Raw genomic sequence first — 14,151 nt, 5'->3', positions numbered from 1 at the left:
GGTTTTCCACTCATCACCCTGCTTAATCCGCACAAGATTATACGCACCCCGAAGATCAATCTTAGTGAACCATTTAGCCCCCTTAATGCGAGCGAACAAATCAGTCAACAATGGCAAAGGATACTGATATTTGACCGTAATCTTATTCAAAAGACTGTAATCTATACAAGGCCTCAAGGAACCATCTTTTTTGGCCACGAAAAAAAAACCTGCTCCCAAAGGAGACGAAGATGGACGGATATGTCCCTTTTCCAAGGACTCCTTAACATAATCCCGCATAGCAGTATGCTCTGGCACTGACAGATTGAACAAACGACCTTTAGGAAATTTACTGCCAGGAATCAAATCTATAGCACAATCGCAATCCCTGTGAGGAGGAAGCGAATTGAGCTTAGGCTCCTCAAAAACATCCCGATAATCAGACAAAAATACAGGAACCTCAGAAGGAGTAGATGAAGCGATAGAAATCGGAGGTGCATCATCATGAACCCCCTGACATCCCCAGCTTAACACAGACATCGTTTTCCAGTCCAAGACTGGGTTATGAGTTTGTAACCATGGCAGACCAAGCACTAAGACATCATGTAAATTATACAGTACCAGGAAGCGAATCACCTCCTGATGAACGGGAGTCATACGTATGGTCACGTGTGTCCAGTACTGAGGTTTATTCATAGCCAAAGGTGTAGAGTCAATTCCTTTCAAAGACTAAACCCACAGCGGTTGGCAAATGACCAATCCATAAGACTCAGGGCAGCGCCTGAATCCACATAGGCATCGACGGAAATGGCTGCTAATGAACAAATCAGAGTCACAGACAGAATGAACTTAGACTGTAAAGTACTAATGGCAACAGACTTATCAACCTTTTTTGTGCGTTTAGAGCATGCTGATATAACATGAGCTGAATCACCACAATAAAAACACAACCCATTTTTCCGCCTATAGTTTTGCCGTTCACTTCTGGACTGAATTCTATCACATTGCATTGTCTCAAGTGCCTGTTCAGAAGACACCGCCAAATGGTGCACAGGTTTGCGCTCCCGTAAACGCCGATCAATCTGAATAGCCATAGTCATAGACTCATTCAGACCTGTAGGCGCAGGGAACCCCACCATAACATCTTTAATGGCCTCAGAAAGGCCATCTCTGAATCTTGCAGCCAGGGCGCACTCATTCCACTCAGTAAGCACCGACCATTTCCGAAATTTCTGACAATATAATTCTGCTTCATCTTGCCCCTGAGAGAGAGCCAATAAAGCTTTTTCAGCCTGAATCTCTAGGTTAGGTTCCTCATAGAGCAAACCCAATGCCAGAAAAAACGCATCCACATTGAGCAACGCAGGATCCCCTGGTGCCAATGCAAATGCCCAACTCTGAGGGTCACCCCGCAGGAAAGATATTACAATCTTGACTTGCTGAGCAGGGTCTCCAGAGGAGCGAGATTTCAAAGAAAAAAAACAACTTGCAATTGTTCCTAAAATTCAGAAAACTAGATCTATCTCCAGAAAAAAACTCTGGGATAGGAATTCTAGGTTCAGACATAGGAGCATGTACAACAAAATCTTGTATATTTTGAACCTTAGCAGCAAGATTATTCAGGCTGGAAGCCAAACTCTGGACGTCCATGATAAACAGCTGAGGTCAGAGCCATTCAAGGATTAAGAGGATGTAAGACGCAGCAAACTCTGAGGGAAGGGAAAAAAAAAAAAAAAAACTTCCTCAGACTACTTTTCCTCCTACTTCAGCCAATATGATTACCACTTTTCGGGCCGGCGATACTGTCATGATCCCAATGGCAGGGGATCACAAAAGGACAAGCACACAAAAAACAGAACAAGCTCTAGGGTGATGGAAACTGAGCTGACCGCGATCCTGAACCTAATTCACAACACTAGCAGTAGCCGGGGAACGTGCCTACAATGATTCTAGACGTCTCGCGCCAGCCGAAGGACTAGCTTCCCCTATTAGAAGAAACAAAGACCTCTCTTGCCTCTAGAGAAAAACCCCACAGAAATAGCAGCCCCCCACATGTAATGACGGTGAAATGAGAGAAAAGCACATACGTAGTAATGAAAACAGATTCAGCAAAATGAGGCCTGCTAAAACTAGATAGCAGAGGATACAAAAGTGAACTGCGCGGTCAGCGAAAAACCCTACAAAAAACCATCCTGAAATTACCTGAACTCATGTGCCAACTCATGGAACATGAGGAGTAATATCAGCCCACTAGAGCAACCAGCAACAAGAAATCACATAACTGCAAGCTGGACTAAAACAAAAATAAAGCAAAACGTGGAACAGGAAAATCAAAAACTTAGCTTGTCCTGAAGATTACTGAAGCGGAAAGCAGAGGTAACAAGACACACTGATTAAATTGATCGCCGGCGAGGAAATGACAAGAAAGCCAGGTTAAATAGGAAACTCCCATATCCTGATAGAACAGGTGGACACCAGAGACCGCAGAGAACACAAGTCACCCAGTACCATCTGTAACCACCAGAGGGAGCCCAGAAACAGAATCCACAACAGAGCTCCCTATATACAGATACATAATAAGATTCTGTCTGCAGCCACCACTAGGGGGAGCTCCCTGTATACAGAGATACATAATAATATTCTGTCTGCAGCCACCACTAGGGGGAGCTCCCTGTATACAGAGATACATAATAAGATCCTGTCTGCAGTCACCACTAGAGGGAGCTCCCTGTATACAGAGATACATAAGATCCTGTCTGCAGCCACCACTAGGGGGAGCTCCCTGTACACAGAGATACATGATGAGATCCTGTCTGCAGTCACCACTAGGGGGAGCTCTCTGTATACAGAGATACATGATGAGATCCTGTCTGCAGTCACCACTAGGGGGAGCTCCCTGTATACAGAGATACATGATAAGATACTGTCTGCAACAACCACTAGGGGGAGCTCCCTGTATACAGAGATACATGATAAGATCCTGACTGCAGTCACCACTAGGGTGAGCTCCCTGTATATAGAGATACATGATAACATCCTGTCTGCAGTCACCACTAGGGGGAGCTCCCTGTATACAGAGATACATGATGAGATCCTGTCTGCAGTCACCACTAGGGGGAGCTCCCTGTATACAGAGATACATGATGAGATCCTGTCTGCAGTCACCACTAGGGGGAGCTCCCTGTATACAGAGATACATGATAACATCCTGTCTGCAGTCACCACTAGGGGGAGCTCCCTGTATACAGAGATACATGATAACATCCTGTCTGCAGTCACCACTAGGGGGAGCTCCCTGTATACAGAGATACATGAGGAGATCCTGTCTGCAGTCACCACTAGGGGGAGCTCCCTGTATACAGAGATACATGATGAGATCCTGTCTGCAGCCACCACTAGGGGGAGCTCCCTGTATACAGAGATACATGATAAGATCCTGTCTGCAGTCACCACTAGGGGGAGCTCCCTGTATACAGAGATACATGATAAGATCCTGTCTGCAGCCACCACTAGGGGGAGCTCCCTGTATACAGACATACATGATAAGATCCTGTCTGCAGCCACCACTAGGGGGAGCTCCCTGTATACAGAGATACACGATAAGATCCTGTCTGCGGTCACCACTAGGGGGAGCTCCCTGTATACAGAGATACATGATAAGATCCTGTCTGCAGCCACCACTAGGGGGAGCTCCCTGTATACAGATACATGATAAGATCCTGCCTGCAGCCACCACTAGGGGGAGCTCCCTGTATATAGAGATACATGATAAGATCCTGTCTGCAGTCACCACTAGGGGGAGCTCCCTGTATACAGAGAAACATGATGAGATCCTGTATGCAGCCACCACTAGGGGGAGCTCCCTGTATACAGAGATACATGATAAGATCCTGTCTGCGGTCACCACTAGGGGGAGCTCCCTGTATACAGAGATACATGATAAGTTTCTGTCTGCAGCCACCACTAGGGGGAACTCCCTGTATACAGAGATACATGATAAGATCCTGTCTGCAGCCACCACTAGGGGGAGCTCCCTATATACAGAGATACATAATAAGATTCTGTCTGCAGCCACCACTAGGAGGAGCTCCCTGTATACAGATACATGATAAGATCCTGTCTGCAGTCACCACTAGGGGGAGCTCCCTGTATACAGAGATACATGATGAGATCTTGTCTGCAGCCACCACTAGGGGGAGCTCCCTATATACAGATACATAATAAGATTCTGTCTGCAGCCACCACTAGGGGGAGCTCCCTGTATACAGAGATACATGATAAGATCCTGTCTGCAGCCACCACTAGGGGGAGCTCCCTGTATACAGAGATACATGATAAGATCCTGTCTGCAGTCACCACTAGGGGCAGCTCCCTGTATACAGAGATACATGATAAGATCCTGTCTGCAGCCACCACTAGGGGGAGCTCCCTGTATACAGAGATAGATGATAAGATCCTGTGTGCAGCCACCACTAGGGGGAGCTCCCTGTATACAGAGATACATGATAAGATCCTGTCTACAGCCACCACTAGGGGGAGCTCCCTGTATACAGAGACACATGATAAGATCCTGTCTGCAGCCACCACTAGGGGGAGCTCCCTGTATACAGAGATACATGATAAGATCCTGTCTGCAGCCACCACTAGGGGGAGCTCCCTGTATACAGAGATACATGATAAGATCCTGTCTGCAGTCACCACTAGGGGCAGCTCCCTGTATACAGAGATACATGATAAGGTCCACTCTGCAGTCACCACTAGGGGGAGCTCACTGTATACAGAGATACATGATAAGATCCTGTCTGCAGTCACCACTAGAGGGAGCTCCCTGTACACAGAGATACATGATGAGATCCTGTCTGCAGTCACCACTAGAGGGAGCTCCCTCTATACAGAGATACATAAGATGCTGTCTGCAGCCACCACTAGGGGGAGCTCCCTGTATACAGAGATACATGACAAGATCCTGTCTGCGGCCACCACTAGGGGGAGCTCCCTGTATACAGAGATACATGATAAGATCCTGTCTGCAGTCACCACTAGGGGGAGCTCCCTGTATACAGAGATACATGATAAGATCCTTTCTGCGGCCACCACTAGGGGGAGTTCCCTGTATACAGAGATACATGATAAGATCCTTTCTGCGGCCACCACTAGGGGGAGCTCCCTGTATACAGAGATACATGACAAGATCCTGTCTGCAGCCACCACTAGGGGGAGCTCCCTGTATACAGAGATACATGATAAGATCCTTTCTGCTGCCACCACTAGGGGGAGTTCCCTGTATACAGAGATACATGATAAGATCCTGTCTACAGCCACCACTAGGGGGAGCTCCCTGTACACAGAGACACATGATAAGATCCTGTCTGCAGCCACCACTAGGGGGAGGTCCCTGTATACAGAGATACATGATAAGATCCTGTCTGCAGCCACCACTAGGGGGAGCTCCCTGTATAGAGATACATGATAAGATCCTGTCTGCAGCCACCACTAGGGGGAGCTCCCTGTATAGAGATACATGATAAGATCCTGTCTGCAGCCACCACTAGGGGGAGCTCCCTGTATACAGAGATACATGATAAGATCCTGTCTGCAGCCACCACTAGGGGGAGCTCCCTGTATACAGAGATACATGATAAGATCCTGTCTGCAGTCACCACTAGGGGGAGCTCCCTGTATACAGAGACACATGATGAGATCCTGTCTGCAGCCACCACTAGGGGGAGCTCCCTGTATACAGAGACACATGATAAGATCCTGTCTGCAACCACCACTAGGGGGAGCTCCCTGTATACAGAGATACATGATAAGATCCTGTCTGCAGTCACCACTAGGGGGAGCTCCCTGTATACAGAGACACATGATAATTTCCTGTCTGCAGCCACCACTTAGAGGAGTTTATGAGAAAACCTGTGGAATAATAAGATTTGAATCCAATAGCTACGAGGTTGCCATGGAGATTACTGAATCTTCTGTTGCCCTAATGTTTCTTTGAGATGTATTTCAAGAAACTGAGACTTTCCAGTCTTGTAGGCGACAATGTGCAGAGTTCTCTGGCTCTGAGCTCCGCCCTCATTGGCCAGGGGATTTTCTCCACAACTGGTCCCTCCTTCTGTCCTCTCAAAGGCTGCAGATGAAGGAGGTGGAAGATTCTGCTCGGAAACCTCCAGGATCAATGATCTGAAACTTCCATCATGTGGGTCTGTGGTGGGACCACTACCCTCATCATGTACTGTAAGTAGTAACTGACCGTCCAGGATCACAGAATACTGGGAGTAACACATCCATACTGTAAGTACACAGTGACTGCACCAGCAGAATAGTGAGTGCAGCTCTGGGGTATAATACAGGAGGTAACTCAGAATCAGTAATGTAATGTATGTACACAGTGACTGCCCCAGCAGAATAGTGAGTGCAGCTCTGGGGTATAATACAGGATGTAACTCAGGACCAGTAATGTAATGTATGTACACAGTGACTGCACCAGCAGAATAGTGAGTGCAGCTCTGGGGTATAATACAGGAGGTAACTCTAACTCAGGATCAGTAATGTAATGTATGTATACAGTGACTGCACCAGCAGAATAGTGAGTGCAGCTCTGGGGTATAATACAGGGTGTAACTCAGGATCAGTAATGTAATGTATGTACACAGTAACTGCACCAGCAGAATAGTGAGTGCAGCTCTGGAATATAATACAGGACGTAACTCAGGATCAGTAATGTAATGTATGTACACAGTGACTGCACAAGCAGGATAGTGGGTGCAGCTCTACATAGTAACATAGTAACATAGTTAGTAATGCCGAAAAAAGACATTTGTCCATCCAGTTCAGCCTATATTCCATTATAATAAATACCCAGATCTACGTCCTTCTACAGAACCTAATAATTGTATGATACAATATTGTTCTGCTCCAGGAAGACATCCAGGCCTCTCTTGAACCCCTCGACTGAGTTCGCCATCACCACCTCCTCAGGCAAGCAATTCCAGATTCTCACTGCCCTAACAGTAAAGAATCCTCTTCTATGTTGGTGGAAAAACCTTCTCTCCTCCAGACGCAAAGAATGCCCCCTTGTGCCCGTCACCTTCCTTGGTATAAACAGATCCTCAGCGAGATATTTGTATTGTCCCCTTATATACTTATACATGGTTATTAGATCGCCCCTCAGTCGTCTTTTTTCTAGACTAAATAATCCTAATTTCGCTAATCTATCTGGGTATTGTAGTTCTCCCATCCCCTTTATTAATTTTGTTGCCCTCCTTTGTACTCTCTCTAGTTCCATTATATCCTTCCTGAGCACCGGTGCCCAAAACTGGACACAGTACTCCATGTGCGGTCTAACTAGGGATTTGTACAGAGGCAGTATAATGCTCTCATCATGTGTATCCAGACCTCTTTTAATGCACCCCATGATCCTGTTTGCCTTGGCAGCTGCTGCCTGGCACTGGCTGCTCCAGGTAAGTTTATCATTAACTAGGATCCCCAAGTCCTTCTCCCTGTCAGATTTACCCAGTGGTTTCCCGTTCAGTGTGTAATGGTGATATTGATTCCCTCTTCCCATGTGTATAACCTTACATTTATCATTGTTAAACCTCATCTGCCACCTTTCAGCCCAAGTTTCCAACTTATCCAGATCCATCTGTAGCAGAATACTATCTTCTCTTGTATTAACTGCTTTACATAGTTTTGTATCATCTGCAAATATCGATATTTTACTGTGTAAACCTTCTACCAGATCATTAATGAATATGTTGAAGAGAACAGGTCCCAATACTGACCCCTGCGGTACCCCACTGGTCACAGCGACCCAGTTAGAGACTATACCATTTATAACCACCCTCTGCTTTCTATCATTAAGCCAGTTACTAACCCATTTACACACATTTTCCCCCAGACCAAGCATTCTCATTTTGTGTACCAACCTCTTGTGCGGCACGGTATCAAACGCTTTGGAAAAATCGAGATATACCACGTCCAATGCCTCACCGTGGTCCAGTCTATAGCTTACCTCTTCATAAAAACTGATTAGATTGGTTTGACAGGAGCGATTTCTCATAAACCCATGCTGATATGGAGTTAAACAGTTATTCTCATTGAGATAATCCAGAATAACATCCCTCAGAAACCCTTCAAATATTTTACCAACAATAGAGGTTAGACTTACTGGCCTATAATTTCCAGGTTCACTTTTAGAGCCCTTTTTGAATATTGGCACCACATTTGCTATGCGCCAGTCCTGCGGAACAGACCCTGTCGCTATAGAGTCACTAAAAATAAGAAATAATGGTTTATCTATTACATTACTTAGTTCTCTTAGTACTCGTGGGTGTATGCCATCCGGACCCGGAGATTTATCTATTTTAATCTTATTTAGCCGGTTTCGCACCTCTTCTTGGGTTAGATTGGTGACCCTTAATATAGGGATTTCATTGTTTCTTGGGATTTCACCTAGCATTTCATTTTCCACCGTGAATACCGTGGAGAAGAAGGTGTTTAATATGTTAGCTTTTTCCTCGTCATCTACAACCATTCTTTCCTCACTATTTTTTAAGGGGCCTACATTTTCAGTTTTTATTCTTTTATTATTGATATAGTTGAAGAACAGTTTGGGATTAGTTTTACTCTCCTTAGCAATGTGCTTCTCTGTTTCCTTTTTGGCAGCTTTAATTAGTTTTTTAGATAAAGTATTTTTCTCCCTATAGTTTTTTAGAGCTTCAATGGTGCCATCCTGCTTTAGTAGTGCAAATGCTTTCTTTTTACTGTTAATTGCCTGTCTTACTTCTTTGTTTAGCCACATTGGGTTTTTCCTATTTCTAGTCCTTTTATTCCCACAAGGTATAAACCGCTTACACTGCCTATTTAGGATGTTCTTAAACATTTCCCATTTATTATCTGTATTCTTATTTCTGAGGATATTGTCCCAGTCTACCAGATTAAGGGCATCTCTAAGCTGGCCAAACTTTGCCTTCCTAAAGTTCAGTGTTTTTGTGACTCCCTGACAAGTCCCCCTAGTGAAAGACAGGTGAAACTGTACAATATTGTGGTCGCTATTTCCTAGATGCCCGACCACCTGCAGATTTGTTATTCTGTCAGGTCTATTAGATAGTATTAGGTCTAAAAGTGCTGCTCCTCTGGTTGGATTCTGCACCAATTGTGAAAGATAATTTTTCTTGGTTATTAGCAGAAACCTGTTGCCTTTATGGGTTTCACAGGTTTCTGTTTCCCAGTTAATATCCGGGTAGTTAAAGTCCCCCATAACCAGGACCTCATTATGGGTTGCAGCTTTAGAAGTAGACTTTCCATGCTTTCTGTTATATTTGGGGGTTTGTAACAGACCCCAATGAGAATTTTGTTACCATTTTTCCCTCCATGAATTTCAACCCATATGGACTCGACATCCTCATTCCCTTCGCTAATATCCTCCCTTAAAGTGGACTTTAGACAAGACTTTACATAGAGACAAACCCCTCCTCCTCTCCGATTTTTACGATCCTTTCTAAACAGACTGTAACCCTGTAAGTTAACTGCCCAGTCATAGCTTTCATCTAACCATGTCTCGGTTATTCCCACTATGTCAAAGTTACCTGTAGATATTTCTGCTTCTAGTTCTTCCATCTTGTTTGTCAGGCTTCTGGCGTTTGCGAGCATGCAGTTCAGAGGATTTTGTTTTGTTCCAATCTCCTCACTGTGGATTGTTTTAGAAATGTTCTTACCTCCCTTCTGAGTATGTTTTCCTGGGTCATCTTTGTTCGAGTCTAATGTTTTTCTTCCCGTCCCCTCTTCTTCTAGTTTAACGCCCTCCTGATGAGTGTAGCGAGTCTTCTGGCGAATGTGTGTTTCCCAGGTTTGTTGAGGTGTAGTCCGTCTCTGGCGAGGCCAGTAATTCACACCGTGGTCCAGGAATCCAAATCCTTGTTGTCTGCACCATCGTCTTAGCCAGTTGTTTGCATCAAGGATCCTGTTCCATCTCCTGGTGCCATGCCCGTCTACTGGAAGGATAGAAGAAAAAACTACCTGTGCATCCAGTTCCTTTACTTTCTTCCCCAACTCTTCAAAGTCCTTGCAGATTGTCGGTAGGTCCTTCCTTGCCGTGTCATTGGTGCCAACATGTATCAGAAGAAATGGGTGGACGTCCTTGGAGTTGAAGAGCTTTGGTATCCTATCGGTCACATCCTTGATCATCGCACCTGGAAGGCAGCATACTTCTCTTGCAGTTATGTCCGGTCTGCAGATGGCTGCTTCTGTGCCTCTCAGTAGTGAGTCTCCCACCACCACCACTCTTCGTTGCTTCTTGGCTGTACTTTTTGCTGTCACTTGTTGCTGTGTGCCCTTTTCTTTTTTGCTTGCTGGTATTGCTTCATTCTTAGGTGTGCCATCTTCATCCTCTACAAAGATTTGATATCGGTTCTTCAGTTGTGTGGTTGGTGATTTCTCCATGGTCTTCTTGCTTCTTTTGGTCACATGCTTCCACTCATCTGCTTTTGGAGGTTCTCTGACACTTTTTTCACCTTCTGTGACCAGTAGAGATGCTTCTGTTCTGTCTAGAAAGTCTTCATTCTCTTTGATGAGTTTCAAAGTTGCTATTCTTTCTTCCAGACCCCGCACCTTTTCTTCTAAAAGGGCCACTAGTCTACACTTCTGACAGGTGAAATTTGATTCTTCTTCTGGTCGATCTGTGAACATGTAGCACATGCTGCAGCTCACCATGTAGGTTGTCACATCTGCCATGTTGCTCCTAGATCCTGCTGACTTGCTGTGTGTTTTCCTTCTTGTGTAATCTACTCAGCCAAGCTCTCTTGCAATAATGTCCTACAGGCAAAAATTCGCGCGCCGTAAGGCGCGCGGTTTGGTGATGCTTTCGAAGCAGCTGGTCCCGGCTGTACCCAACAGCTGAGCTCTGCTCAGCTGCTGCTCATTGTGCTGATTGTGGGTGCAGTCGCTGCTGAACCTGCAGTGTGCTCCTGAGCTCCAGAGAACCACCATCTCTCCACCCGGGGACCTGCTCTCTCTCTTACCCAGGGAGGGAGTGGGTTTCCTGGGATGAATGAAGGAGACAAGTCCCAGGCTTCTGCTTCCCGGACCGGGCTGGCGGGGGGCAGAAGGAACCAGCAACCAGCCTGCACATCAGAGGATTCGGGGGTGAGACGCTCCACCAGGAGTCGCAGCAATGTGGCTCCTACTCCCCCCAGGTCTGCAGAGACCCAGAGAAGCCGCAAGGCTTCCATGGAGGACAAGCCTGCTAGCGTGCAAGATGGCGGCCCTTCCGGAGGAAAGCTGAGTGCTCACGGAGGTGAGGCCGACCTCACTGAGGAGGGTTGGGCGCTGCAGAGACCCCGGGAGTCTGTGTCCACCTATGCCTCCCGGGTCATGAGCCACCTCCGTGAGTATGAAGATGCTAGTAAGACCTTGAGAAGGCTCCGGGAGGAGCTGCGCTGCACAAGCGCTAAAGTTGCAGGCGCCTCCAGACCCAGGACGACGTATTTCCAGGCGGAGGTAAAGATTCTGAAGCTTGAAATTAATGACCTGGAGGTAAGAAAAGCATTTATTCGAGAAAAAAGTGGACCATTTAAAGAAAAGCTTATAAATGAAGACAGATTCAGAGAAATGGCTGATAACAGAGAGCAAAGGCAGATGGGGCTGCAGCCTGAGAGCCAGGTGGATGATGATGATGAGGAGGATGACCAGCAGAAAGCCCCACCTGGCAGCCCTCTTAGTCACTCAGAGGCCACTTGTAGCGAGCTCCCTGCTGGACAGGCGACAATGACATCTCGTCGCAGTTCTGCTGGCTCTGGGGAGGACAGTGACATCGGCCAGGGAGGGGCGCTAATGGCAGAGATCAAGCTGCTGGAGTCCCCAGTGTGCCTTCAGAACTTCCATCTTGGTGATGATTTACCAGAGGAGGCACCTGGGGGCCAGAAGAAAAAGGCAAAGAAAACCACCAAGCCAAAGCTGCAGGAAGCGGTAAGCTATGTATATGCCCCCATCCCTGTACCCCCTGAGTCAGCTGCAGGGTCAGCTCGCTGTATAAGCCCCGTTGCCCAGCCAGGGTTCTGCTGTGGATCCGGTGCAAAGGCGCGGGGAGATTACAAAGCAACGTAATGAGGCGCAGAGCTCCGTCTCTGCTTGTAGTAGCGGGGACGTAGCAGCAGGTGCATCAGCCGAAAGGCTGGACAGTGAGGGCGGCCCGGCGGCGGGCATACGATCAGGCCACGATACTGTGGTCCGCTCCTCAGTGGGAGGGGGGAGCGGCCCGGTGTCGGGGGCAGCTCCGGTAGCCTCGGTGCCCCTGAATACTGTTGCCGCTGATCACTTAGTTGAGGGGTGGCGGCGGTGTGAGGGGGTTACCGGGGCTGGGAGTTCCGGTCTTCCCAAAGTCCTATTTTGTGTTGGTGCCGCTGGTCAACAAGATCCTGATGCTAAGGATCAGCGGTGCCCCACAGCAGCTAAAGATCAACGACGCCTGGTAGCAACCATGAAGCAGCGGAAAATATCAACTGATGATGCGGAGGGCACACAAAAAACCAGGGGTGAGGTCACCTCCAGTTCTGTGGAGGAGACTCAGCCCCTTGTGCCTGATGATGCGGAGGCCAAAGTGTCACCCCCTGTTGTCACTGGTCCAGTAGGAGTGAATGTGGTGGTGGGTATGGATGCAGAAAACTCTGTCTAGTGGTGTGGTTGCTGGTTTGGTAGAGGGTGAGGGGGTTATGGAGGTTGGTATGGATGCTGTTGGTGTGGATGTGGTCACTGGTCCGGTTGCCCCCCCCCGGTGGTGGCAGCGCCTGTCAGGAGTTATGCCGCTGTCACCTCCGGGGGAAATAGGGCATCCTCCTCGGCTCTGGGGACGGCATGTTGCAACGGCGTCTCCTGGAGGCTCTAAAGAGGGGGGAGAGATCACTAATAGTAGAGGGTCGAGAGGTTGATCTATCCTTCTGGATAGAGAGGCATGGCCTCGGGGCCTTCCGAGAGCAAAGAGGGGGTGATACAGTGTGGTCCCTCCCAACAGCCGGGCTGGGTAGTGTGCGTAGGAATGTGGTCCGTCTTCAGTGGAGGGGCAGTGATGCATGTCCTCCAAGGTCTAAAGTTGTGGAGCTCCTGCTGAGGATGGGCTTCAGTGTGATTGACATCTACGCCTTGATACATCCCTATTCCACACCTAATTTTGATGTCAGCTTTGTTCGGCCGGAGGGGCTTGAGCTCTTCTGGTCGAACTATGAGTTGACAAAAAATGAGCCCGGCTGGCGAGACTTTGCCGTTCAGGTGGTGTCTCGCCAAAACCAAGTCAAGAAAGTGACCGTGATGACTTGTAACGAGTCACTTTCTTGTTATGACATCATGACGTGGCTTGGCCGGTATGGAGAGGTGGTAGAAATGCCAAAGAAAAACCGTGACGAGTTTGGTATCTGGTCAGGGGCCTGGACGTTTATGGTAAAACTTAAGCGTTCAGGTGGTACGGTTGCCCACATACCATCATCTGCCTTCCTGGGTAGGGATCGCATCCTGGTCTTCTACCAGGGGCAACCGAAGCTCTGTCACAAGTGCGGCGACCCCACACACTTCAGCGCAAACTGCACTGTGCAGAAGTGTGCATTGTGTGGGGATATCGGCCATCTTGCTGCATCTTGTGTGGAGATTAGGTGTCACCTGTGTGGTGAGTTAGGTCACCCATTCAGCCGTTGTCCTCGCTCCTTCGCTAACGCAGTCGTGACCCCGGTGGGAGAAAGCCGTGAGGCTGATTCTGCTGGGGAAGGGACTAGCAGGGGTGAGGGAGCTGAGGGGCCAAGGAAGAAAAGCAATAAAAAGATGCCTGCACAGCTAAAGCGTCTAGACAAGCGCAGACAGGATAGGGAGCTGGGCGTCGGCGAGCCTCGTGTTACTGGGGCGGCCCCTGTCCTGGACGCCAGTCTTGCTGCTGAGGCCCCAAGGGATGATGAGTTGGATGAGGAGGTCAGGAGGATCCACAGGGAGGAAAGTGCCACTGCCTCAGAGTCCTCCCATTATGAAAGTATGGATGAGGATAATAGGCAGTGGCTAGAGGACAAGCGTAAGCTCGGCACCAAAAAGAAGAGAAAGAAGGGAGATAAAAAATCTCCCGCTCTGACCAAGGTACCCAAGGAAGGAATAACCGACTCCCCTCTGGTTGGTCTTTCTAACCGGTTCCAAGCCCTT

The 14,151-nt window shown here is 47.8% G+C and overlaps 1 protein-coding gene across 3 annotated transcripts in view; it reads left to right on the top strand.

Moving 5' to 3' along the window:
* Positions 1-14,151, top strand: part of LOC138644327 (TGF-beta receptor type-2-like) — a 77,747-nt gene that overhangs the window by 15,901 nt on the left and 47,695 nt on the right. Inside the window, exon 1 of one of the 3 annotated variants that reach the window (XM_069732580.1) lies at positions 6,100-6,216. The exons of 1 other annotated variant lie outside the window; for it this stretch is intronic. In XM_069732580.1, coding sequence (XP_069588681.1) covers positions 6,177-6,216 — 40 coding nt within the window. In that variant the 5' untranslated portion in view covers positions 6,100-6,176. Of the gene's footprint in view, positions 1-6,099; positions 6,217-14,151 lie in introns of those variants that run through there. One more of the 3 variants, XM_069732581.1, reaches the window with a different exon arrangement.

The sequence above is a fragment of the Ranitomeya imitator genome, chromosome 7, assembly GCF_032444005.1.
Source record: "Ranitomeya imitator isolate aRanImi1 chromosome 7, aRanImi1.pri, whole genome shotgun sequence".
Lineage (NCBI taxonomy): Eukaryota > Metazoa > Chordata > Amphibia > Anura > Dendrobatidae > Ranitomeya > Ranitomeya imitator.
The sequence above is the reverse complement of the archived record's forward strand: the minus strand, read 5'-3'. Positions and strand labels throughout refer to the sequence as shown.